This window comes from Phaethon aethereus (assembly GCF_964289735.1).
Source record: "Phaethon aethereus genome assembly, chromosome: 6".
NCBI lineage: Eukaryota > Metazoa > Chordata > Aves > Phaethontiformes > Phaethontidae > Phaethon > Phaethon aethereus.
In genome coordinates, this window is record NC_138580.1 from 27,924,236 (window position 1) to 27,951,374 (window position 27,139).

General features: G+C 41.2%; 1 protein-coding gene across 1 annotated transcript in view; it reads right to left on the minus strand.

Annotated features, from left to right (window-relative positions):
• Positions 1-13,653: 13,653 nt before the first annotated feature.
• PIKFYVE (phosphoinositide kinase, FYVE-type zinc finger containing) overlaps positions 13,654-27,139 on the minus strand; it is a gene marked incomplete at both ends in the record, with an annotated part of 62,046 nt that continues 48,560 nt past the window's right edge. Inside the window, 17 exons of the mRNA XM_082001716.1 lie at positions 13,654-13,821; positions 14,814-14,888; positions 16,427-16,688; positions 18,004-18,132; positions 18,397-18,500; positions 19,228-19,404; positions 19,857-19,916; positions 20,494-20,658; positions 21,300-21,391; positions 21,899-21,979; positions 22,635-22,730; positions 23,848-23,968; positions 24,139-24,282; positions 24,872-24,932; positions 25,894-25,984; positions 26,506-26,660; positions 26,773-26,881. Of these exons, the coding sequence (XP_081857842.1) occupies positions 13,706-13,821; positions 14,814-14,888; positions 16,427-16,688; positions 18,004-18,132; positions 18,397-18,500; positions 19,228-19,404; positions 19,857-19,916; positions 20,494-20,658; positions 21,300-21,391; positions 21,899-21,979; positions 22,635-22,730; positions 23,848-23,968; positions 24,139-24,282; positions 24,872-24,932; positions 25,894-25,984; positions 26,506-26,660; positions 26,773-26,881 (2,038 nt within the window). The remainder of the gene's footprint in view (positions 13,822-14,813; positions 14,889-16,426; positions 16,689-18,003; positions 18,133-18,396; positions 18,501-19,227; positions 19,405-19,856; positions 19,917-20,493; positions 20,659-21,299; positions 21,392-21,898; positions 21,980-22,634; positions 22,731-23,847; positions 23,969-24,138; positions 24,283-24,871; positions 24,933-25,893; positions 25,985-26,505; positions 26,661-26,772; positions 26,882-27,139) is intronic.

Below are 27,139 nucleotides of genomic sequence, written 5' to 3' on the forward strand. Positions count from 1 at the left end.
ACAAATTTGTAAATATATTGTTATCTACAAGTAATTTATTTTATAAAGAAGGCAGCAAGAAATAAAAGGAAGAGATCCTAGTAACTTTGAGACATTCAAATACATCTTCCCCTGTGTTCAGGGTTGCATCTATTGCTTTGTGGTTTTGCAATATTTTTCTCTGAAACAGAAAATGTATTGCATCTGCTTTTTAATGAAGTAGACCTTCCCCCATCCAAACTCAATCACAATCAAAAATGAAGATTTTGGTAGTTTGTGGCTTTAATACAAACTTGGTTTTGGTCAGTTTTTGCATGTATGGTTAACTGTGAATTCAGTTCCTGGAGAATGAGGTCATGGTTACATGCTCTAGGATCCTACTGTTAAAAATCCAATCAAAAGTAACCTAGTATAGACATTTGTACAGTTTATCTAATTTCTGCTAACAGGAAGAGACTAGTACGAAAAAAAAAAAAGTGCTTCACAACAGGCTCCTCCATAAGGTGATGGTAACATAAGAACTTTCTGGCTTTACGAGGGCTCTATTCATAATTCAGCTTTTTGTAAAGTGTTACTTCATCACTTCCTTCTGGTTTAGTAATTTGAAGCATATAGATAACTTATGAAAAGACAGCACTACTGTCCTCATCAAAATATCCTCTACACTGACTTATTTCATCTGGGCTACTAGTTTGGAAACTCATTTTGGCTGGGGGGAAGAGGATTTATTTTAAATATCAATAAAGTTCACTTTTAAGACTTAATTCTGTATCATGATATTCTCTTTGCATACTTCTTTTTTAAATTTCTAAGCTAGAGACCAAATGGATGTGTATGGGGGAAAAGTAAAGTAATCTTCAGAACAGGAAGAGAGAGGGAGCTATACATGATAGAGGTTTCCAAGAACTTTTTCCAAGTTTTCATGCGTTTTTTTGCCAGCTGCCCTTTCTCACATTTCTCAGTAAGCAGCGAGTAATAAAATCTTGCCTTTATTACTAGCCCTACAAGGAAATAAAACTTTTTATACATGGTTCTATTGCCAAACTTCTCTCCAGGCAAGTTCACATAATTACATGATCAAATTTTTACTAGTCAAGGGTCTAAACTGGTTATTCAAGATAGTTCTGGAGCAGCACTATTTTTAAATAAGAAAATCTGGAAGTAGCCATGTCCCTCCATTTTCTCAGGTAGAATCATGGAGGTGTCAGCATTGCCTCATTCTTCAGAAATCAAACCTCCACCACCAAACCACAAAAACCACCCAGAATAATCAAAAATCTTCTCAAAATTCAATGAAGAATTGTACTGTTGAACAAATAGTTTGGAATATACTCCCCCACCCCCAATGCCAAAGTGCCAAACATAATTCAAAACAAATTATAATCATATTTTAGTAACTGTTTTGATACTTAAGGTTCATTTCATATTTTAAAAGAAAAACCTTCAAATTCACATATCCAAGCAATAAACCAAGTGGAAGAGGAATCTGAAACAGTACATGAATGAATGCTCTGATTTTTAAATAATGTTCCACCATTCCATAGTCCCGCTCTCTCCTCCCAAGAGTAAATTTCAATTTTACTCTCATCATATGACCGGGGTTGTTCCACTTCTCCCGGTGGATAGCATTTATTACCCCTTACTCTTCACTTCTTTCCTAGCGCCACTCTGCTGTGACTGTTCAACTGGGTGGACAAGTGCAATGACCTGTGGGTTTTGACCGAACGCCACAAAAGGTCTCGAGTCAAAGCAGGGCCCAACATGCTCCAGGGCCTCTGTTGCTTAGGCCTTGTCTGGGTATCAAACATTGGCAGCCTCACCCCATTTCTCCAGTTACAAGCAGCTGACCCCGAGGCTGGTCTTGGACCTTCTCCTTCTCGTGTAACTACACATGCACAAAGAAAGGGCAGCGTATCATAAAACACACCATACCTGTATGCTGCACAATAGGTGACCTAGTACGTACGGAGGACTAATGGCTTTCAAATTTATCTCTGGCATCCTATTTTGCTTTAATTAAAAGAACTTCCATGGCTGTTCCATGTCACTGAACTCATTAGCTATGATGCCTTATACTAAAACAAAGTTCCCAAGAAACATTTGGCTCCTTTAGCTTCTACCGCTGCTAAGGCATAAAAACAGAATAGAGAGAATATAGCAGAAGTTTCAAGCAACATACTGAGTTCATATGGTCTGCAGTTGGAAAGATCATGGGTTGATCAAACTTGCTAAGTTTGATTTTTTTTTTTTCCCATTCATGGGCATGCTTCAGGTTTAATTAGTTGTGGAAGTTCCATATGTTTTTATCAGTTTATAAAAAGACTTAAAATGTTTTAATATTTAAAGTTTTCAACAGGAATCCACAAAAAGAACTTACTTCATTTACTGAAACTTTGCATCTGAAAACAGGGATGTTCCAAGTCCAAATACTTTAAGCCTTGGCCTTCTCTCTATGCTAGAATGCATTATTAATTTTTTCTTCCATCTGTATGTGAGCCACCACACTTTGGATAATAAACAGCTAAAGGTGAATCATCAACATGATATTAAGTACTTACCCCCAACGTTAAACAGACTCTTGTACTGCTAATTTTCTAAGCTCTAGTACACTTCTCTATATGTTATTAGCTGCCAATAGAAATTAATTAGTTAGTTGTGCATAAAGAAGAGTGTTTCCTAAATGAATGTATATGATCAGTGTATTGTGCATACTATTTCTTGACTAAAACTGCAAGTCATGTCTGTTAACATTTGGCATAAGCCAACACATCTTGTAAGAAAATCCCTACCTTACTTAAATGTCAGTGTTTCAAAAAATATTCAACAGCTGAATTAAGTAGGGGTTGGAGTTTTTTTAGAGTATGATACACAGTAAAAGTAAGTTAGTTCTGGTGAATTCTTACTATACAACTGAGCTGGAATGGGAAATACTGCCTTAAAGATGTTCTCTGCTTTCTAGGGCTTAGGGGACTGAAAGCAGAATCTTGTTTTTCCGTAAAGCAGCTCAGACTTACATGAAGTAGCTATAATTTCTGCGTATCATAGGCTACCATGGAGCCACATAAAGAATAACCTTGTTCTTTTCCATCCTTGTGAAATACCAGACACGTTAACAGGAACACACTTCAAACAGAATTGATTACAGATGCTTTCAACCATTAGAAATTCACACAGCTGACCTGGACTTTCCAGAAAACAATTTTCTCCCTGTAGTATGCATTTCATAGTATGCCTTTATAATCCTGGTAGAAAAAGAAAACATTTCCTTCCTCTTGTTATGTGCACCTTAAGCCATCCCCATCGTGCCATCCTAGGTAGATAACTTTTTCATCAGGTAGCTAGTTTACTTTTGTTATGTCAGAAGATCTCAGCTAGTTCAGTAACAGAAGCCCACGTCCAGGATATTTTGTGTTTCATTTTCACTGGGGCTGTATTAGAAAAATACCCTATGTAAACCATGGAGAAAAGTTACTATATTCCCAGCCTGTCTCTGCAGTTGTAATTCAATGCTCTCTTTTTGGTAATTATGTTTGCTTACTTTATTATCCTGCCTTTGATTCCTGCATGATTATGTCTTGAATGACTTCGCTATTCCAATTATATACTACAGCAAGTGAACTGTGTTTATAGCACACAATTTTTCTGTTCGGGCTCAAGCCTGGAACAGCATGCAAAGAAGTACCTGTATGCCTGGCCAGGCACTAGAGCCAAGAAGTACGATCTGGCACAACGCTCCGGCAGTACCGCCTATCCTGCCTTGTTCTCTTTTAGCGTAAGTGTCTTCCCACGCAGCTGCGGCCGTGGAGTACCCTGTTCTACAGCCACTGCTGTTAGAACAAGGCCCATGTGGGGAATTACAGCTGTAATAACACGGGTCCTTATGCTTGAGACATCACACAAGGTGTGGTAACTCTCCGTAGGATGTGGTGTTACACACACAGCTGCACTCGGTTCAGTTAAGACCGGTAGGCGCTTGATCACCTTTTCACCTTTCTGTTCTGAAGGTGTTCGAAGGCTAAGGGCTAAGCCACAGCACATAAGCATGCATGTGCACTATACAGAAAAGACCAGATTCCTACAGGACTTTGTACCTATATTTGCTTAGCTGAGAATAAAGGGGCATCATACTAAATATAGCAGAAAAGAGCAGAGCTGAAGTGTTACTTTCAATGTTAAATAGCAGGAAAGAGTCTTAACGGCAGGTATTCTGCACAACTTTTACTTCAGAATGTTATCCTGTAGCAGAATAAGTAGTAGAGCACAGGGATCTAACAGGCTGAAAACTAAGTAAATACTGCAATGCACATACAGGAATTTAACAAAATTACTTTTAAAATTTTGGACAAGTGAGAAATGCAGATTTGATTCTGAAACAAAGAGTCAAAGTTTTTTTTCTGGTAAAATAAGGACAATGGCAGCAAATTTCACTGAGCTCACAGAATAAGCTTGTCTTAAAGAAAACATTTATAGGCCTTCCTCAAAAATATTTTTTCCATTGCTTTTGTACTTGCAGAAAAGTGGAAGAGTTCTGATCTTGTGAATACCACTGTGGGCCATGAGAGGTTATACTACAACATCAACATCTGAATGCATGGGGAAAAAAAAATTCCCTACCTGTGCAGAAAAATACTGTGTGCATAAACATATAAACACTTTATTTTACAACATAGCGTCTCGGTGTACAATTTCCCTGTGTAATGTGACAGCAAGACAAAAACACGAAACATCATACGACAGCAAACTGTAGGCCAGGTTAATCTTAAATTTAATCTTAAATTACAGCATACTTGCCCTTAAAGTTAGAAATAACTCCAGATCTATCACCAAGTACAAGCAGGTCCCCTACTTCCCTAAGCATACTGGGTTTAGAAGACAACCAAGTTTTAACTGCTCAGTTTGTCCTAACCTGAAAGCTTCAGAAGCCATAAGTGCACCAACAAACGATACTGGTGTAGATCAGTATTAGTCATTTTAACACCCATTATAGAATGCAAGGCGGACATCGGTATTTTGATCCTTAATTGTCTTTGCATCTTTAACACAGGTTGGCATTACTAGACCGGTTTACTGCTCACTCTCAGGTTTAGACAGTACTGTGTAAGTCTTCCCTCTCAGGGATCCCTATGGGGCAGTGTTCCAGATCAGCGATCCCAGCCTTCTGTTTCTGCGAAGGTTGGCAGGGACTCTAGAAGGGAGCACGTGCTGGCTCCTCAGCTGCATCCATTACCCACTCAGTGGTTGCAGTTCAACAGAGGGGCAGGGCTGAGTCAAGAGTAGTAAACAGTTAAGCTGCCTGATTTTTTTCTGAAGGTACCTTTAGTAAAAACAGCGCCAGTCATTAAATTGCCTTTGATTCAATCCTTAACATATGCCTTCATTTGCTGTATATTTTATGCATATAAATAAGGGTGCCTACAGAAACTGGGTATGAAAATATTCATCATTAATTTGCTGTTAGGGCTATTACTAGGCTTGGTATGCTATTCAAGGATGGGCAGAGTTGCCATTGCCAGTGAAAGGAAGAAAGCTCTGAGATAGAACCACAGAGCTGTCTGCTGTTTTGACAGACAATCTCAAGCACACAAGACAGCTCTAGCCAAATACTGATGAGACATATTGAAAAAAGTAGTTTTCCCCAAAAACTAAACAAGTAAATATAAGTTATAGTAGTCATTAATTCTGACATTCCTATGGTGAGAGTAATCACTCTTCAAATACTATCACAGAATCACTAAGGTTGGAAAGGACCTTCAAGATCATCAAGTCCAACCATTAACCCAACACCACCACGCCCCCTAAACCATGTCCTGAAGTGCCACATCCACACGTTTTTTGAATACTTCCAGAGATGGTGACTCCACCACCTCCCTGGGCAGCCTGTTCCAATGCTTGACCACCCTCTCAGTACAGAAATTTTTCCTAATATCTAGTCTAAACCTCCCCTGGCACAAGTGCAGGAGCCGGCACTTGCTGTTATTCAGCCTCATACAGTTGGCCTCTGCCCATCGATCCAGCCTGTCCAGATCCCCCTGCAGAGCCCTCCTACCCTCCAGCAGATCAACACTCCCACCCAACTTGATGTCATCTGCAAACTTGCTGAGGGAGCACTTGGTTCCCTCATCCAGATCATCAATAAAGATATTGAACAAGACCGGCCCCAGAACCGAGCCCTGGGGAACACCGCTTGTGACCGGCCGCCAGCCGCATTTAACGCCGTTCACCACAACTCTCTGGGCTCGGCCATCCAGCCAGTTCCTCACGCAGCGAAGTGTAAACCTGTCTAAGCCACGAGCCGCCAGTTTCTTCAAGAGCATGCTGTGGGAGACGCTGTCAAAGGCTTTACTAAAGTTCATGTAGACAACATCCACAGCCTTTCCCTCATCCACTAGGCGGGTCACCTGGTCATAGAAGGAGATCAGGTTGGTAAAGCAACTATAATACTATATTCAACCACTATTTACTATAGAATAGATCTGTAAAAACACATTACTATAGAAATACATATAACTAGCAGATAACATGGAATTAAGAATTTATTTTCACTGTACAAAATTTAAAAAAAAATTAAGAGTACTGTGTTCATATCACAAAAGGCTGTAAACTGGTTTTGTGCAGACGTACTGAGATCACCACTCAGTTCTTGCTATTTCAGATGGAATCTGGGAAGCAAATTGAGTACAAACAGCCTTTCTTCGACAAGGTGCTGGATACAGCCATCGTGTTTTTACTGACCATAGATATTAACAGGAGAGATACCCGTCCTCACTGAAGTACGCAGTCAGCTATTACGGGACTTCAGTCCTCCACCTCTTCAGAGGTGGATTCACAGCACATTTAGACACCCGGAAAACAATACAGAACTGCCACTAAGACCCTACGATTTCCCCTACGATTTTTATATCCTGTGCGGTAACTTAAGGAAACGTATAGCCAGCCTGGGCACTAGAGGATGAATTAACAGTTTGAACTGGAGTGGCAGCAGGTGGCAGCGATGACTCGGGAGCCGCTCTCCTGCAGGCCCTCCATCAGCTTGCATTTTACAAGCAAAACAAAACAATCTGTAACCTGCTGCTGTAAGTATCCACTAATCAGTCAGTTTTTCCTCACACCTACCTTTGCAGCGAAAAGAGCTTCCTAACTGCAGCAAACTTTTAAATTCTTTTGTCCCTATGACAAGCACAAATAACAACATGCAGGATCCTGTAATACATGAAGTTCCATTTTGAAGACAAAGTCCTGGAAACTTCACTCAAAACTGCCATTTCAGGATTATGTGCAGGTAACCAAAGGCTAAACGCTTTAGGGAATGGTAGGGTGTATTTCTCAGTAATTTACTACTTCAGCTACAGGCACACTCTTACCTCTTTTGGGGGGTTCTCATTTTTCTTTTTAACTTCAGCAGTGTTGTTTTGTGCCTCTTTCTCCCAACTTCTCTTTGTCAGCTTCATCGATGAAGCACCACAACATCCTCAGAGCTGAAGTCAGGATTCTTCTGTTTCTGGCAGCCAAAACACACCCTTCTGTAAGAATAACTTTCCAATATGATAATTGTCATAAATCAGCTTTTATACTCTCCCCTTGCATTCTTCTTCTACCGACATGCTTGCTTTTTTACATACTTGCTATTTTACCCACACAAGTCATCTTCAAAGGTGAGGCTGTAATTACTAAGCCTAGACATCTCTCCTTCAGAATAGCAATGAGATTTTACAACGTATCTTGCATATTTACATGTACAGCCAGTTCTGTCACCCTAAGAGTATCGACTGCAACACACCTCTCACTGCCAAAGCTCTATTCATTCCCCTCAGGGCTCCTCACGCCACAGCGCCTGCATACCTAGCACATTTCTCCTGTTTCCAGAACTTGTTTACTTAATACGGCTGTAAACAACTGGAAAGAGTCAGGAGATAGCTTGCTAAGGCTGCGGGGACTAAGGACTAGTTAGGTAGCCTTCAGACTGGGCTTAGAAAGAACCTTCAGGTTAGGACCAGAGACCTTGTATCAGCTAATTCTTATAATGCAAGTTTACCTACAGAGATCTACAAGCATGGCATCCAAGAGAAGCTACCTATAATCGCAGAAAAGGAGGTGCAATGAAAGTAGCTCCCCAAACGACACAGACCAGCAAGAAAGGATCTCACCTAAGGGAAAAACGTGGAGGGAACAAGGAGTTGGCTGGCTGCTAACAGCTCTGCTTTTATGCATTATTGTAGGCCACTGCAGAACTTACACAGAGAAACAGCCTCTGTAACTGGCACAAGCTGTGTGAACAAGCATGGTTTTGCAGGATGACAAACCCTATGTCTTTGGAAGCACTCAAGAACACTGGCTTTATGGTGTGTAAGAAACGAGATTTCTTGGAGCTCTGCAAAGCTTAGACTCAGTATGTAGAATGATTATTCATGACCAAGGATATTTCAGTGTTAATTTTCATCAGTCAAACTAAGCATTGCTTTCTACCCTCACTCACATCACTTGGTGTAAGACTTTCACGCCATGAGAGGCAGCACGGGCTGGAGAACAAGGCGTCGTAACAGGGTGTACATGTTGGGGCTCATTCTGACTCTGCTGCTCTGCTGAATTACCAAACAAGCGCCCAACCCACTCTTACCCGTTTGTCATCCTTCGTCTTTTGAGAAGCAGTCTCTGCCTCCAGGCACACAAGATAAAGGCAAACCTCCTCCCACCAAAAAAAAAAAAAGTGTAGAGTTTTTTTGGTTCCTTTTGTTCCTTAGAGATCTGACAACAAACCAAGGCTCCACAGTGGGAGCTTGGAGACCCTAGATTCACATTTTGTTATTACTTTAGTACCTTAATGGCAATACTAGGCTAGTATCAGTGTCTAGCACAGCTTGATCTTGAATCTCTGGTGTGCCAGATTTCCAGTGTCCTGAAAACAGGGAGAAATGAGGGATGGCCTGGCTTTTCCAAATCATTGTGCAAAGTTACTCTGTATCTGCACTGACTTAAACTGAAGTACTCCTTGTTGCTTGTGTATCTTCACATTAGGATGCCACAGGACTCTACAAATTGAGACATTACAGCATAGACTGAGATGCTGAATCCCAACTGTTTCTTCCTTTTTTTTTTTTTTTTTTTTTTAAACAGTAGTATTGTCTAAATCAAGGTGGCAGTGGGGGAGTTGACCAACGTCTTATACCATCAGCCACACTAGTGGAAAACAAATGCTATTACCATTTCATTTTCTAATATCGATTACTTCAGTACCGACCAAAAGAAGCTTCACTTAGAGTGCAAACTCTTAGCCTTTACTAGGTGTTGGCAGTAAGTATTACAGGACTGCTGTCCTGATAACCCTGCATTTGTGCTTTTCAACTTCGTGCCAGAAGCCCCTCAAGTCCCACCACTCAACCTTACACCAGCATAAGGCAGCACTGCCCCTGAATTGAGTATCCCACCTTTTGCCTTGCTCAAACCCCCATGGTCAGACAGCTTCTGATGCAGATTCATACTACAGCCGATAAAAAAAACCTCAAACTCACCAGCCAAGTGGAGATGACACATATTACAAGTAAAATCCTTCAGTTTCAGATTTTGAGTTTTATATTCTAAGAACCAACAAGTCCCCTTTCCAGAATTAATGACACATAATTTTTAGCTTTAAGAGAAGAGGCTATTATATATCAGGTTAATATGAAGCAATCAAGATACGCCATTAGTTTTCAGACCTCCTTGTTTGGTTTTTTTTTTTTATCTAGTTCACTTAAGAGAAAACTATGGAAATACCTGGAGATTTTTCCTGCGGAATGAGTTCTATCTCTTGGAAGAATTGGGCCACAGCAACACCATCATCTGCTGGACAAAATTGGCTCCCTGCCTCATGCAGCACTGTGTGTTGAAAAGCAGCTGGGGAGAAGGTGGGAGTAGTGCATGAAAGGTTATTTGCACATTCTACCACCCCGACCGGGAGAGCTTCCCAGAGCTCCTGCTCCATTAGAAGAGACGAGCTGCAGGCAGAGAGACATAACAGGCATGCTTACACTGCACACAAAACTGGCAACCTCCAACAAAGCAATTGCTGCAGAGCAAGCAGAAGGCTTAGCCTCTGATCAAGAAAATGGGGTCCTATGTACAAGACCTAACTGCTCCACCACATGGAATAGACTCAAGTATATTTCAGTCACTTTATTTGTATCTATATACATTACATTTTGATTCTCCAGGTAGTCAAGGCAGTTATTCTCAAATAGTTTAGTACATCAATTTTATAAAATACAGCTGAACCAAAGTAGATTAGAAATACATACATTATGGTACATTAAGTGCTTTGAATAATGATTAGTCTGGCCACCTGCTAGTGAGCGATTCATTTGGTTTTGGTCATTCTCACAGAGGAGAGTCTGTTCCACAGGTAACTCCTCTGTGCCCAGCAGAGCTACTTAACCAGCAAGAGTCCCTCATGTGCTTTTGGGGGACAGAATGCATCACTGAGCCACTACAAGGCATTCTGCTGTCTACACAATGACTCAAAGCAAGTCATCGCTTCTGACTGGGACAAGATTTAGACATTGGTCACAAGGCCTCAGATCAAAACAACAAAAGAGAAAGAGCCAGTGTAGCTCTGAAGAAATGCAGTCATCTTGTCTGCAACTGGGATTTGCTTACACACCTATATGCTAAACCTGTGTTATAAAGAAATAATAAAAAAAAAATCCCTGTAATCAAAGGTCTCATGTAATACCTAGGCTGTTCCCCTAGGACATCCTTAGGCATGCTGCCGGGACACAGACCTGACACAGTCCCACAAGGAACTCTCTCAAAGATCTCTTCTACATGAAGTATTGCTTCCCTTTTGAGAAAGTCAGCTTTGTAGCAAGTGAAACGCCAGGACAATTCTTATTCTGAAAAGGGAACGTTTGAGGAGATCTGTTCAACTTCTGGAATTTGAAATCACTAAGAAATGCTTACAGCTTTATGTCACATGGCAGCCAAAGATGTCCCAATTCCAGTTGATACTGCAGCTACTGTGTTACCCATGACTAGTAGTTTGCTATTTACTGCAGTCTGAGCAGGACTAGTCTATCAGCCACATCCTGACCCAAAGTTAGCTGTTGATGCCAGATCAAGATCACTCCTGCAAATCTCTCCAATTGCTATAACTTCAGTCTAGGAAGGTCACAATTCACACACCTGGGCTCTGTGTTCACAGGCTGCAAAACAGCTGGCCAGTGGAAAGTTCTCACTTTTACAGTGCTGAGAGCCCCATGCTGTCACATAGAAGGAAACATTAGCTACAGTCAGATGATCATGTCACTTATAGAGCCAGCTGCTTGGGACTCAAAGACAAGCAGAATAGAGCAGCCACACATCACTGGATTAAGGATTACTGATGACAAGACAGCGCTAGCAGATCACAGCTCTACATTAGCCTAGTGCAGATGCCATGACACTGCTCATATTCATGCTCCATCAACCAATCTACATACTGACAAAGGTGGAAGCAAACATAACCGGCTGCTGTTGGGTGACCTTAGCTAGTCAGGCAAGTCAAGTTTCTTCCTTGTAAACTTTGGAAGGGGAAGGAGGAAGAACACATGTAAACTTCAACTGAGACTGGAACAGATTCAGGCTGCATGGTATGCTCTTTCACATTCATGAACCAAGACAGAAGGTAGAAGCCACAAAACTGAGACTAGCATTGAGCTACCGGACTGGTTGGTTCCGCATTACACAAGGCCTCACACACAGCTAGCCACCCTGGGAGTACATTTCAACACAGGAGGCAAGATGTGTCCCAGAGGTGGTCAGCTGTACCTGACGCACTGTGTTGGACCGAAAGGGTTCTGGGCAAAAGGAAGCAAGTACTCTGTCAACTTCCCACAGCACACATCGCTGCAGCCTTCAACACTGCACCCCAGAAACAATGACTGTATTGTACAGAGAAAGATTGAAGTAGCAGAAATGAAAGTATTCTAAGTCAGCATCTTTGCTTACCCTCCAGTAGAGCTTTGCAATGGGTTGCGGAAGACTTCTTCCAACCCAAATAACTGTTGTCTCCCAGCAGCTAAGACCTGAGCTGCACTGGCTGTTTTTAGAAACAACAGTTCAACTCTCACTGCTGGCATTTTCTTTTCTCAGTGTTGCCCAGCTGTCACTCCTGAACAGAGCGACCACCATCTGCTGCAGAAGAAAATACTTAACACAGAAGTAGTGAGCAAAATGCACATTTCAATCCATAGTTACAGTGAAGATGGTATTATGAGGCAACTGGTCAGAACAAGCAAGTGGTCATACAGAGCTATACCATCCCAGACTCCACGTTTGTTTCAAGTCCCTCCATCAGAGACTGGAAGTCAAAGGACAGTATTCTCACCTCTCAAACTCATAAAACCCTCTCTTATTTACTGGCCTATATTATAATGAAGCTAAAAAGTAAACTCATCACCTACAAAACCAGGTAAAAGTTAATAAAATGGGAAGAAGTGCTTATTGTCATAACAGAGATTCACAGATCTCTGCACATCTTATCCATCATACAAGATATCTATTAGTTCAGGTTTTTCTTTTTACAGAAAAAGTTTACTACATTCATCTCAGTGGTGCAAAAAAAAAAATCTAATACTGCTGAAGAGACAGTTTTTCCATTGGGACTGCACAATGTGATGAGATCTGGATGCTCATTCTCATCAGCATGTCATAAATACAAGAAAAACATTCTCCTGGCAAAGTTTCACCATGAGGTAAATGCATTGTTTGAAAGTCCTGGGGAACTGAAATGGATTTGAAGTGATCTGCCAGGGAGTGATGGTTTCATTAATGAGAAAGTTGTCACTCTAAGGTAGTATGCTTCATTTTGTCTAGCAACTTAGTGCCTTCTGCTAAGGAAAGGGTTAATCAGCTTCATTACTATAATTATTCAAGTCTTGTTAAAATAAAGAGTGTATCTTTTTAGTTACCTCTTTCCAGGGATTTGGGCAACATTCAGATCGAAGTACTGTTTAGAATTGAAGGGATATGTTTTGGGTTTTGCAGTGTGCTGATGACTGACAACCCATTTTTATGGGATTCTGCTAAAATGAAATTATGACAGATAAAGACAGAGTTGTACTGCAGTAATATAACTTAAAATACGTAGTGATACGGCATTATAGCTGTGGAGCTGCCTTTTAAAGAAAAAAAATACTGTTTACAAAACCCAGGAAAAAATTGAAGCTACAGAGCATAAGCAGGACAAGTTATTCATGGATCCTAGACAGGTCAACTACAGACCACTGCAACAACAGCAGAACCCAGGAATTAACTTCATTCTTCTCTCACCCACCCACACACAGCGGGGGGATTTATTTCACATTTGCAGTACCACACATCCACTACAGAAACATGAGCTGCTCATACTCAACACCACTTTGGCAGTGCAAGACTTAAAGAGATCACGTACTTCGACACCATCATGAACTGGATAGTATGTTTCAGTGCTCTTACATGGAGATAGTATCACCTTCCCTACTGACAGAGGGAATGTCTCTAATCAATGCTGTTCAGTGGTACCTTACAGCTTAGATCCTTAGTGAGGCTGCTTCGCTAATCAGCCTCCAGGAGAAGATTAAAGTGCAACAAGCAGATTTCACACTTCACATGATGATGCACATGGTCAGTGTAGACATGGAACTGAAATCCTCTTGCTTACTGCTGGACAGACCACAGAAAAAGAGTGGCCTATAATGTCATTGTCCTCTTGTGCTTTCCCAATATGGGCTTTAGCTTAGCAATTCAGGCCCAGTCCTGTCCAATGGTCTGGCACCATCAGGAAATACTTGTCCATAGCTTCACAAAACCTGGTCCGGTACAGTTCTGGAGAGACCACAGTTGGCATCTTACCTAATGTGTAAGAGTCAAGAGCAGTTAGAAATGGACTAAAGAGTATACTACAGTACAGACAGACGTCACGTGAGATTACAACACCAGACAGCGTAATCATGAAGGCATACTATACAAGGAAGGGTCTTGAAACCAACAAGCATTATCAGCTGCCTTTTTTTTTTTTTTTTTTTTTTTTTTTGATTTTTAGTTTAATATTTAGGAGAAGACAGATCAAGGTCTGGACCCCTAACACTGAATTGAGATACCTGAAGTTGGAGGAACCATCTAGGCTTTTTACATCAGCCCTGATCAGTTTGTTTCTTTTTCTCTTCTCCTGTTTACAAGTCTTTGAGGTTTTCCCAGCAGAGACGCAAATTTCTCACATGAAGAATTTCACTCTTTGGACATGCTCTTATCTTCTCTAGACACTTGAGCAGTACTACATCAAGTGTTCTCCTTCCCTTCTCTTTCCAGCCCTCCTACTAACATGTGGCCAACACTAGGCAATGCTGCACAAAAGGTACTGTACTCACTTCCACAAAGGGAAGTCCTCAGCTCCTCAAAACATAGGCAGCAATCATTTGACAAGGATTCCTCCACCCTAATAGCTCAGAGTATATCTGGTTTTCTAGACTCTCAAAACATCTTCAGAAATCAGGCAGCAAGTTTTTTTTGCTAGTATCTCTGTATGGATGACTAAGTTTGCATGTGAGTAGTTGGTAACTAAGAAACAGAAAGGAACAGTCTGATAAGTAGATTATTATTATATTATTATTATTCCTTTACTCCATTCCCAGGAATTAATAGTACTTAAAAGGTCACTCATGGAGGCAGATCAATCTATTAATCTTTCTGAAACTTGTTATTCCTTTCCCTGTTCTGGACAACTCAATCTAGTGTTGCAAATCTGCATGGTGGGGAAGTTGTGGCTTTATTAGCACAGTTAATAGTGGAAGCTTCCAGGTAACAAGGAAACATGATCAAAAGTTTTGCTTTCATTCTGGGCTTACCTTGTCCTCCCAAGATGCCAGTCGACTTCACCACCATTTCAAGCTTTTTGTCCCAGGTAAAAGTGCGAATGTAGTCTGTTGCAATAAAAAAAAAAAAAAATTCCACACACAAACATGTCGTATCTGTTAGAACCCAAGTAACAGTGTTCTAAAACTTACCAACATCCCCTCAAAAAGGGCAAGAAAGCACTAGGCTTCCATAGCCAAAACTTCAGCGTTCCTCCTACCAGTTGCCTCATTCTGTGGAGTATTCATTGTATTTGGGTAGGGTGAATGCAATATCTCAAAAAGCCCAGCAAGATCACAATCAACTCTTCCTGCCTCTACAAAAACAGACTGCCCAGGCCTCTCTGTCTGTATCCATGTTAGAATTTCAAGGGCTCAGTTAGCTTGAATTTAGCTCATAAGAGTCACTTAGCTGATCCTCATCCCAGAAACATATCAAGAAGCCCCACTTTGCCATAACAGCTCCCACTACTTTACTGCAACAGCTATCAGCATCAAGGCTTGGACAGCTATCCATTTAAGCCAGTAGTATTCCTCATCATTGCAGCCACCTACAGGTTTGATAACAGAAAGCAAACACATTTCACTTCATGATATGGAGGACTGGAAACACCATCAGTGACCCTGATGGGAAGAGAGGGCTGCAAGAAGACTTCAGAACTGTTTCCAAGCCCCTTTCAGAGAGAGCATGCTCAGTCATTACAGGCACATGAACATCTTTGTCTGCAAAGCTGAAGCTGCAGTAAGTTAATGAAATCCAGTAATGAAAAACATATCTCCTAACATTTGACTACAACTGTAATTACAGTTGTACAAAAAACTAGTCTACAAAACTAGAAAGTAATAAAAACTTGCATTTCTTTGTAGCTGGGACTTCAATTCTCAATGGGAAGTGTTACTGGAATGGCTTTCAAGCTTTATCAGGAAAAGAGTAATCCAGACCTCCTGGCTTGAGATCTCATCTGGAAGCATTTCTGAGCTAGGTTTCAAGAGCACCTCATTTCCAAGAGTCACTTCTACATCTTGCAGTATGGCTTCATCTCCAAGTCTTTTGCACAATACAAGTTTGCCTGTTTAAAGATGAGGCTGTACTTTCCAGTCACAAGTCAGAGGATGTGGCAAGGTAATTACTGTGCTGCCACCCATATTATCCAGGTCAGACTACATGATCACAAGTGATCCCCTGACATTTAACTTCCGTCCTCCATCTCTACCAATATTGTTTCTCTTTAGATTCCCTCCACACAAGTTAAAATTTAAATGGCTATGTAAACATTACTAACTTAAAGATTAAACACATAAAAGCATACAACTAACCTTCCCTACTTCAACTGGAGTCAAAGTTTAGGTTAAACACCAACTTGACTGCTTTTTCACTACTTGTCAGGCCTCCTGCGTATATTCTTAGTAATGCAAATGCTAACGCAAGCCCACACAAGAACTGGAGAGAAAACTTCCTGCTTCCACTTTTGACGACGCATGAGAAGTGAGAGTGGTATTCCATCAGGGAGAAGACAAGCTTGCCTGACACACCTCTGTGGTGGTACAGTTCTAAGTACCATAAACACCTAAACCAGAAGAGCAAGAAGATACAGAAGACAACCTACCAATGATCCCAACAACCAGCTCATTGTTGGTATCATCACGACCCACCAGCAGGGAATAGTCAATGATGAGGTGGCTGGAGAGGAACTGGGAATCACTGTGTATGGAAGCTCTCAGCACAGCCTTGCAATGAGAACGGATGTACAAAGGATTGTCCCGGACCATCTTCAGAAGGTTCTCATCCAGCAGTACTACATCACAGCTTTCCTTTCCTGTGTCTGTTTTAACATTTCTATTCCGGAGGGAGCCCTTCAGGTCAAAAACCTGCAAAAGGAGAACAGCACTACTTGTTCCATTGTTCTGCAAGTTTAAAGATTTCAGCATACCTAAATGCAGTGTTTGAGAAGGCAACACAGCAGGACAACTCTTTCCTTCTCTGCAGGAGGAAGACCATCAACAAAAAACATTTTTGTACTACAAAAATTAAAGTTTCCTGAGTGGAGAGGAGCATGTAAGCCTACATGAAAGCTCTGCCATCTCAAGTCACAAATTTTAGGCAAGTTATTTCATTAATATTTAGCCTAATTTAAGGGAGAAAGGGTGTCCCTATTTTTATATTGTATGGGTAAACTCAGTTTTCCAGCCAGCTTCTACAGACTCAAATGCTGACAAAAGTAAAGCCACTGAAGAGGGAAGTGGGTCTTGCACATACGACTGCTTAACATCTGTTGGCAAGGCAGGAGACAGACTATTATTAGGATGGAAAGGGTCTCTGGAGGTCTCCAGTCCCATGCCCTGCTTGAAGCAGGTCCTGTTAGAGAAGGTTGTTCAAGCCCTGTCCAGTCAAGATTTGTCTAACTTCAGGGCTAGAGTCCACAGTCTCTTTGGGTCCCTGTTCTAGTGCCTGACCACGCTCAAGATTTAAACAAAAAGCAACAGACAAACAAAAAGAAAACCCACAACGACATCCTTTATGTCTATCTAGAATTCCCTCAGTTCACTTCCTCCCACAAACACCCCCTGTTTGAGATCTGACACCAGAAGGGAAGGTGAAGAGAATTGATACTATCTAGTTTTAGAAGCAACATTTGTTTGAACTTCCTTTTCAGCATCAACTCTGTATTTTTCCCCAGGCATTTTAAGGTCTTTATTCTACCGCCTCATAAAGGTCTCTTTTCCTTTACTAAGAGCAAGACTGAATTCAAAATCTTGTCCACACATGAAGTGGTTCAGGGAGAGGACAGAGGGTTCAAAACATTGTTAGTTTCCCTGCCACTACACAGTCAGTGAGGCTTACCTTCTAAACAAATTAGTCTGTAATCCCAGTTGGTTCTTCTAAAAGCTCTGAAAAAGGTTTCAAATTTTCCTAATAAGGTTAGCAATGCTTTCTCTCAGACACCAGAGATGCATGGACAAATAAGACTTCTAAAAACTGAAGCCTGCACTACAGTTATCTGAACTAGCCAGTACAGGCATCAAGTTACTGAGGATCATGTAATGAGGAAACAGGCAGGAACTGTCACCTTTGAGCATTGCTAGATACAGACAGCACATGCAAAGTTAAAAGTTGCCTGGACAGCTACTGGTAACCCTGCTCTTACTCCCAGAACTGCACTGCAAGGGAGCAGCTGGCTCTTACCTGAGCCATTTTCCTGCCATAGAAAAGGTTCTCCATGACAAGCAGATCCAGCTTCTTTTCAGTGTTGTTTTGAGAGTTCTTGTATCCAATTCTATAAACCCCAAGGATTTTGGCCAGTGCTGTGGGCTTCTGATGAAGAGAAGACATGGGATAAGATCTCTGTGTACAGGCAATCAGCAATCAAATACTAGAGGCACCACTATTCTGTCTGTGTATTACAGTTGAGAAGCTCTCGCAAAATTCCCACTTTTCATCTTAAAAACACATTATTAGTACAATTCATACCCTCTGACATTTTCTTTTCCTTAAATGAAAGGGATTAATGGAAGCTGTTAACTGGTGTGTAAAATACAGAACACCACCTAAAATAAAAGGCGGGGGGGGTTTAAATACCTTTTGCTGAACTGCATTAATGATGTAAGTGAAGTAGTGTGGAGCAAAATCGAGGAACGACTGGACTTCCAGACGAGGCATCTGCTTCAAGATGAATCTATCATCTGTTTTAACATCAGAGGCAACAGAGTTATATACAGTAAGTGATGTATTCTTTGCAAGTTCTTTAGAACTGTTGCACAGCTAAAGGGGTTTGAAAAATTAAAGGACTACAATTTTCTTAAATCCTTCGCTACAGACACTCATTTCTAGGAATTTTTTTTACTTCATGTATTCTGAATTTCAGAATTTAAGCCTTTCAGGATTTCAGCTTCCTAGCAAATCAGTGAGAAGAGACTGCCTAAGTTAAATTTACCTCAGCTATATGAGCTTCTTAAACAGACAAGATAAACAGCCTACAGACCCTGCCATTCAAGACTTGTTTTAAGTAGGGGCCTAGAATCAGCTGGTTAAAAAAAACACCTCTCCTATAAATCAGCTATAGCATATGGGATTATAAGAAACACTGTGTCTTTAATAACCAGTTTTCCTTGAATTATACTCAAGTTTTTGTTTTCTGAAGCCTGCCTAAGAGAGCACAACCCTCTGCTCAACTGGCCTCCCTAGCTGCTACTACTGAAACAGAACTACATTTTGTTCTCCTGCACATGTAAAGAGACAAATAATCTGATATTGAAGACCCCAGAACAATCCATTTAACTTTCCATTCCAAGTGGCCACTTCAGAGTCAGCAACCCTCTGGCTAGGGATAATCAGAGATTCAACGACACACTAACCACTACCATCCCCAAATAATAGCCTCTTAAGTATGAAGGAAGAAGCTGCATTTACCCTCAGTCACATAGAACGCAGCCCCAGACTTGCCACCTCGTGCCTGCCAGGGCATAGAGTGAGAGAGGGATCGGATGAAGTCCTCTTCACTGCTCCCCAGTATCACTTCACGCATCTTGTGAAACTCGCCAGCATAATAAATCCGGCAGTAGAACTTGGCATTCGCATCTGAAAACTCTGCAAAAAAAAAAAAAAAGTCTTCCTAACAGCATGCAATACTCACTGACTACCTGAGGTGACACTTAAAGATTTTACTAATATCTGGAAGAATATTACTGTGCTAAACATACCTCACTCACGCCTACTGTACTTCGGAAGCTGAAACCAATAGGATTTAAATTGAAAACTTACAGGAAAGTCAACCCCTTTTAGCTGGGAGCTCACAGTATATACCATGGGAAAGTGCCCAGACAAAAGATCAATTTAAAAAAAAAGTTTTATGGGGTATTTTTGCAATGGAGAGATTGATTATGTTAAGCAAAAATTGCATTGCTCTTGTTCTTGGTTTGTATTGGGCAGGAAAGAAAAACTAAGAAAAAATAATAATTAACTTCAAGATTTCCATTACGTTTGCACAAAGAAAGGAGTTTGTCAGCTAGGACTTCAACTTATTATTTACAACTACTCACGGAGTTCCACATGGGGATTCACCAGCTGTTTCTTCTGTCCATCTCCTCCATCTATGTCATCTAAAGGCATAAAAGGGACCAGTCAGGGTTGTTCATTTCTATTGCAAGTAGTATCTTACATGGCTTTCTCACTAAACTCACATTAGAAGAAAAATATTTTCTTTTTTCAAGAATACAGAGGGAACTATACATAGGGAATTAGAGATACAGCTATAATTGTATGATATAATATGTACGCTAGAAGGGCAGTACTGTTCATAGGCAACATAAGTACAAGCTTCCTCTTTGTTTTCTCTTCATTCATTTTCCATGAGCTGAAACAATGAAAGTTAAACAGGAAGCGAGGAAAAGAGACTTATTATAGTCAACTCAATTCAAAGGCATTCAAGCCCAGACTACTCAATGTCCCTACAGTTGCCAGGGTTTGAAAGACCCTATTTCCCTTCTCTTAAAGCAAAGCAATGTCGTTAGGAGAAACCTACATTTGATGCTCAAACCATTCGTTTTCAATGCATGTTGAGTAATCTTGGACTGCTGAAAAGCTTTGAGTAGGCATGCACTCTGGGTCTTACTAGTATGATTGAGGTTTGGGAGAAGTAAGAGTCCAAGACAGAAGATTGATTCAACAGTCTTGTACCTTGAGGCTCTGCTCCTTGGTTTTCTGCTCCCTCTTTGCCCATCTGTCCAACCTGGTAGTAGGCACTGTCAGCACCACGTAAGGTCTCTTTCTTCTGGGAAGACAGGTCCGGGCTCTTCCCTCCCGTGCCACGGAAGAAAGATAAAACACCAGATGGTTTCTTTGCTAGAGTGAAAAGGAATAAAGAAGTTGGCGTTGGCATTTCCACAGGTAGTTTGCTAAAAGCATGACTCATACGAGCATTGTCCATTCATTGTTCTAACTGCAGGAATCATGTCATTCAACTGTAACTCATTTGCTATTCTTCAGGTAATCAATATCCATCAGGTTAGCTGACTTTAGTGTTCTGAGTAGCATTCTGGAGTGCTGAGTCATTTGAAAACACAGACCAACCGCAAGTGTCTTTAAAAAAAGATGACAATTAAAATATTTTGAAATGGAGAAGTGAGGATCCTACTATGTTAAAGAAGGCAGTGCCAAAAGAGATCAGAACATATTATGGGCATTATACCCCACTGAACAAGCTAGACTCAAGAACAACCCAAGGTCTACTACATTATATTAAATCAGAGAATGATAGTCTGATCTCTAAGAATCAGAGAAAGCCACCATGGGCACAGACTTCAAAAAACAAATACACTCCCCCTTCCAATGTTCTACATCAAGTCAACTCTAAGACTAGCCACAATTTCAACTCAGAATGCATTTTCTTTGTTCTAACTTAACTTTCACAAGAGCTAGAACCCAGGTTAAGTGGACTCAAGTCTGAGGCGAGATTAGCATATGATTTTGCAAAATGGTCTTACGCTGTTCTGGTTCTGCACTGCGATTTGAAGGACCCATGTTAGCCTCAGGCAGGCGGACAGGGCTACTGCTCTTTGGTTTACTGTCTGACATGCTGAAAGGAGAAAGAAAAAATGTCATAAGCCCAACAAATACTGCTACCCAAGACACTATTGCTTTACTCCTGTGCATTTATTTCTCCTCCATGCCTAGCACTAAGTACTGCTAAGGGAAGAGGATACAGTTTAAAGTTGTAACAGTGTGGGACTCTCCAAAGTTGTCCTCCTCCACCTCCCTGAGAAAAACCTCTCAGGGCTCCATAGCAACAGTTCCATACATCACCACAGGAAAGGTAAGCTGGCTCAGTAATCACCACCTAGTAATACACACACTCAAGGCATCCATTGATGGAGCCAGCACAGTCCCTGACATGAAATGGAAACTCAGGTACTGCAACTATGTATTGGTTACATAGAATGTGTCAGATTCCATCAGAATGCAGAGATCCTAACAGAGGCATATGTTGAGGGTCCTTCCCCATCCTAGTTTTGCCTTGTTCACTACAATCATTGTGCCTTCGCTCTGTGTACTGTAGTCCCTGCATGTAACCTGTTGGTTGTACCAAGACTGTAGTCCTTCTTCAGAACTGTTCTTCAGAGATGCTTTGGACAACTCATCCAGGGCATTTCTGTACTCTTTGCAACTGAAGGGGAAAGGAAAAAAAAATAAACCCACAGTAGAAAAACCTCTCTATTTTTTCTTACAATTAGAACTTAGTTCGCTTAGAAGACAATCTGCTCTAGATCATACTGCAGGAAAAAAAGAAACACACCTGCGTTTCTCCCTCTTCCACAATTTAAGAATGCACTTCTTTAAAAGTCTGCTGCCTTGTCACACACAAACTCCAAGATTTATTGAAGCAACTGGTTTGGAGAGCTGAGTAGTAGCAAGAGCTGCCACAACCGAAGGTAGGCAAGGGACAGACTGCAACATGAATACCTAACTGTTGATCCCTAGCTCAGTTGTATTTCCTCCAGAGTGGAGCGCTGAGCAAAATTTAGTTGCACTTCTGTCTCTAACATCATCACATTACAGGGAACACTAGACAACTAATTCATTTTTGTGTACTAGAGTTCAGCAAGAAAAGCCCAAAATCCAGTTGCAAGTTGGAAAACCTACTTTCCATATCTCAGTAGTAAAAAGAGAGAACTTCAGCTCTGGCAGAAACTCTCAACACAGCTAAGTGAAGAAATTCTGTCATGCTTGTTCCCTACCGTTAGGATTTAAATATTCCTAAAATAATAAAAAGCTGCAAAAGTACATAATGTGTCAGATGAACAGCAAAATCACACCAGTACCTGAGCGCAAAAGCTATGATGGAGCTTGGTTCTTTCTCACAGACTGCAATAGGTACACGTTCATGCTCATACATTAGGTAGTGCTTATCCGGGTCACTAAATGAAAACAACATAGGGAGAATGTTAGTAAATCATAAAAGTTTGTGGAAAGAAAAAGTTAAGTTTTGGTCAAAACCCAGATCTCATCACTGCACTCCCAGGCACAAGCTGCAAGTCTCAGCATGGAACCAAAGCTCCCCAGATCAGCTTCTGACACATCCATAGCTATGTGGTTAAATCTCAACGGTAACATGTTAGGACAATCAACACTTCAAGCAAGCTGCTCATATCAGAAGACCAGCTCCAAGTTAAAGTGAGAATCTATTTCTGTTTAGCAGCCACTGTTTCTAATGGCACCAAAACCTGCCCGAGTTTGTTTTGACTGTCCTGCAGCATAGCCCGCAGAGTGAAGTTACGGAACAAACCTGGAATCTTTTATGAACAAGCAGTTTAGCATAGAAAATTCCCAAAAGCCTCCTGGGTTTCTGTAAAATTTTCTTTTACTTATCTGTAGGGTGCATTCATTTAGCTTTTACCTCATTAGCCCACGGCCTCCACTACTACCATGGGGGTAGGATTCAAAGGTTAAACTCAGGCTGCCAAACGTTAGGCTCGTGTCAGACAAGAAACACTACAAAGCACGCAGACCAAGTAGTTGAAAGACTTTCCAGCCTGCCCATTTTCACATGAGAGGGGGACTTGAGGGCACATGCAGTAGCCATTGAACCTGACCTACACCCAGACAACGCCAATTTGAGTCCAACCCTTAGAAGAGGTCTGGAAGCAAAAACAAGAGGCAGGCATGTAGCTTTAGTAAGTCTTTGCTAAGGAAGGACATTTCTGCTCCCTCCCTGCAGCAATGAAGTTAGAAGGCACCTTCCTCCCACCCCTTCCCCTCCCACAAGAGTTCTGAGGAGGTATGCCTGATAGGAGGAGGAGAAACTGATAATGTATATGCACAAGGGTGGATCATTAATAAGAAAAGCAGGTGACCTACAAACACCTAGGAGGGACACTGAAAACTTTTTGCCTTGAAGAAATTCTATAGCTTATTCAGAGGCAAACCCAAGTGATAATTTAAATTATATACTGAGCAAAGGAAGCATGCGCAGCTCTGTTTGCAACTTGACCAGGCTGCTAATTTTGTGCATCATATGTATTATACAGTACTTACAAGGGAAATGGAATGGGGTTATAGTTGTTTCCAGGCAAAAAGTTAGCCAAAATAGCTTTCATAGTAGATTTCTCCTTCACTTGGCTGTCTGTAGATCCCAGTGAGTGTCCATCAAACACATCTGGAACAGAGATAAGTTAAGTCTGGATCACAATATCAAACTTCAAGCTGTAAATTCAGAAGGAAGGTTGCAGACCACAGAGTTAACAGATTTGCCATTTTCTAATCAGATTTCATACACTTGCCACAGAGAAGCAAGAGAGAGAATACAAGACCACAACTGAAATATACCTTCTGAGCTGCTTGTTGTATCCTGTTCAGACAGTGTGTTGGCACAAGTCACATGCTCTGACACAACCTCTGGAGGGGTGGGCAGCTGAAGATGCGTGGACCCTGTGGAGCTCTGACTTGATAAAGTAGTCAGGAAACGATCCTCTGAGAATACAAGGACAGTTAAGGACAGAAGAGAGCATTTTACATGGCTGTCAGAAGTGATGCTTGCTCCCAGGCCAAGCTACCACCAGGGTCTACTTTCAAGAAGTTTTTACGTGGAAAGCAGGCGAGGCCACCCAGAGCAAAGGAATAGGCAAGCTGATCACTGTAGCACATAACCTCCAGAAGCTGCGTAGGCTTATACCCATTACCTTTAGTTCCCACAAACTCTCAGTATGCCTTACAGGTAAGAGGTCTCAGCACCCATAACCACTTCATGGAAGAGTCAAGAGGCATTTCCCAAATTCCATGTAGTTATTCAGTTATTTAGAAAGCCTCTGAAAGTTTTTAAACTCAAGTTCAAAGGAAAACACTTGCCAGCCAATTCAGTGTCATTAGTAATTCAGCTTCATATTAGAAGCAGACTTCGGTTTTTATAATAGTAAGCTAGAAATAGTCTTATTCCCACCTGATACAATGGGGATTTCACTGTCTCTCTATCAAATTTGATACAGGCTCCCATGTTACGTCAGGGAAAGGATTACAGCAAGCTTCTTTTGGTAGCTTAAGAAAAATGAATAAATAAACAGACCTTTCTCTCCATTTTGCAGTGCTGGAGAAGCATTGCGTGGGGAAGCATCCATGCTACTGATCTAGGCAGAACAACAAAACACCAATGTTGATGCCAAGCTGTATCCTTTCCTCTGTGGAACACTTGCAAAAGCAGATGTACCACAACAGAACACTCCCACCCACTGCACTGCCACTGTATCTGCCACCACATGAAAAAAACAAGGCAACAGCAACCCAACTTCACAAGATGCTTATGACTGCTATCATCTCTATATGCTATTTTAAAGACTACACTCTTTGTCTGTATAAACCTACTCATTGCTAGATGAAGGTTAAGTGCATTTTAGCATCTAATATGTTTTAAGTGGAAAGGACACATAAATCCAGGGTCTCATGGGGTTTCTTAGTGCACCTTGCTAATGTTAGAAATATGGGGAGTTCAGCCTCTCTGTATGATGCTTGTATCGTACTGCCTTTCAGTCCGGACATTTTCTGAGAGTACCAGCTCCCCAAAGGGTGGTTGTTCATGCTGGCAACTGTACCCTTAGACAGAGCTCTTGAGGCTGCAGTCCAAAATCATTCATACATCCCCTCAGCCAGTTCATACAGGATACATCACAGAACAGATAGGAACCTGCAAATTCATTAACGGTTCTTACTGTGTTCTTTGCTCTACTTTTCTTGACAATTTTTGCCGTTTCTTTTCCGCAAGGGCAACACCTAGGGTCTAATGAGGTGACTTCCTTCCTATCTAGGCATACACCTGACAATGACTGCAGCTCTCCACTGTCAGTATTCAAATTAACACTACACAAATACCACAGAAAATAATCAAATCCTGTTCATACTTAGTCTTCTTATGAGTAATATGGCTCTCAGTCCACATCTTTAGGAAAAGATGTAATTCAAGCTTTTACAGCTGAAAACTACATGATGCAGTAAAACAAGTTTACTAAGGGAACTGAAGCCAGTCTTAAGACTACTGTGTTGCCCCAGGAGAAAGAAAAAAAAAAAAGGTAGCTTCTAGCCTGCTACTCATACCTTGCTTTCTTCACCTTGCCTCAGTCTCCCAGGGCTGGGTGGTACTGATGGGCGTTTTCTCCCTTTCTCTTGTTGAAAGAGGTCCTGCAATCTTAAAAAGCAAACAAACAAAACACACACAAAAAAAAGAAAAAATAATCAAAAGATAGGTTACAGGTATTAAGTGTTAAAGGCACAAGTTACAGAGTTTCTCCATACTAGAACACAGCCAAGCATACCTTCATACGTCCTGAGTGCAAACTCAGATGGTTGCTAACATGTGCCAAGGTTATGTTTCAAATGGCCAAAACCAGAACATTTTCTTCACCTCTGAGATAATTTCACTCAATTAATTGCTTTCCTATGCTCCCTACTTCCACCTTTATTCAAATGACACTCTCCCCTCTCAGATGCAAGCTGGCCTCTACAGCATAATACTATTATCTGGCCTCAAATGATTTTCAATCAACCAGCTCTGTGGTCTTAACCAGTAGCGGACATTCATGACAAGCTACCATAAGACACTCTATATAGCAACAGCACTACAGGGAGAGAAAGTACAAAAGAACCTCTTCCTTTCTATAATCAACACAGTAACAGTGTTGTTCATGATTCCAACATGTGTCCTCTTACCTATTATTCCAGGCTTGCAGCATCTCACAAAGTCCTTGCTTTTTAGCTATCAGAGACTCAAAAACAGATTGCAGCTGTTGAGGTGTGTCTAATGATGATGAAAGCAGTCTTGCTTGGATTTTCTCAGTCCAGTTTCGAAACTCCCCCTCTTCCATCTGTCAAAAGAAAAACTGTCAGGGTTCTGTGACCAGAGATGACACTAGAGCTGATTGGCTTCTCCACACACTTTGCAGCCTGGGGTCTGCTGATGCAGAAATAGTCCATTACCTCCTTTTGGGCAAAGAGGTCTTCCATCTTCTCTTCTCTCGTTTTGCTGAAAGTATCCGTTTTCAGAGAAGCAAGACGATCATCAACAGCAAGATACACTTGTGACACCCTGCGAACAGGGATGCAAAGAGTTAAGCTGTGACTACTTAGAACATCTTCAACATTCTTTAATAAAAGTCTGAACAAGTTTAATGTTAGCATTTAAGAATACAAAAGACAGTTGTCTGCACAGTAGGCTGTCCCACTGAATTTACAGGGAAAGCTGGAAAAAATTCATTAGCATAGCAGAAACCTAGAAGTTACACACACCGACGCTTCTCTTCACAGCTTATTCTTAGCAGGGGAAGTAGTCAGAGAGCAATACAAA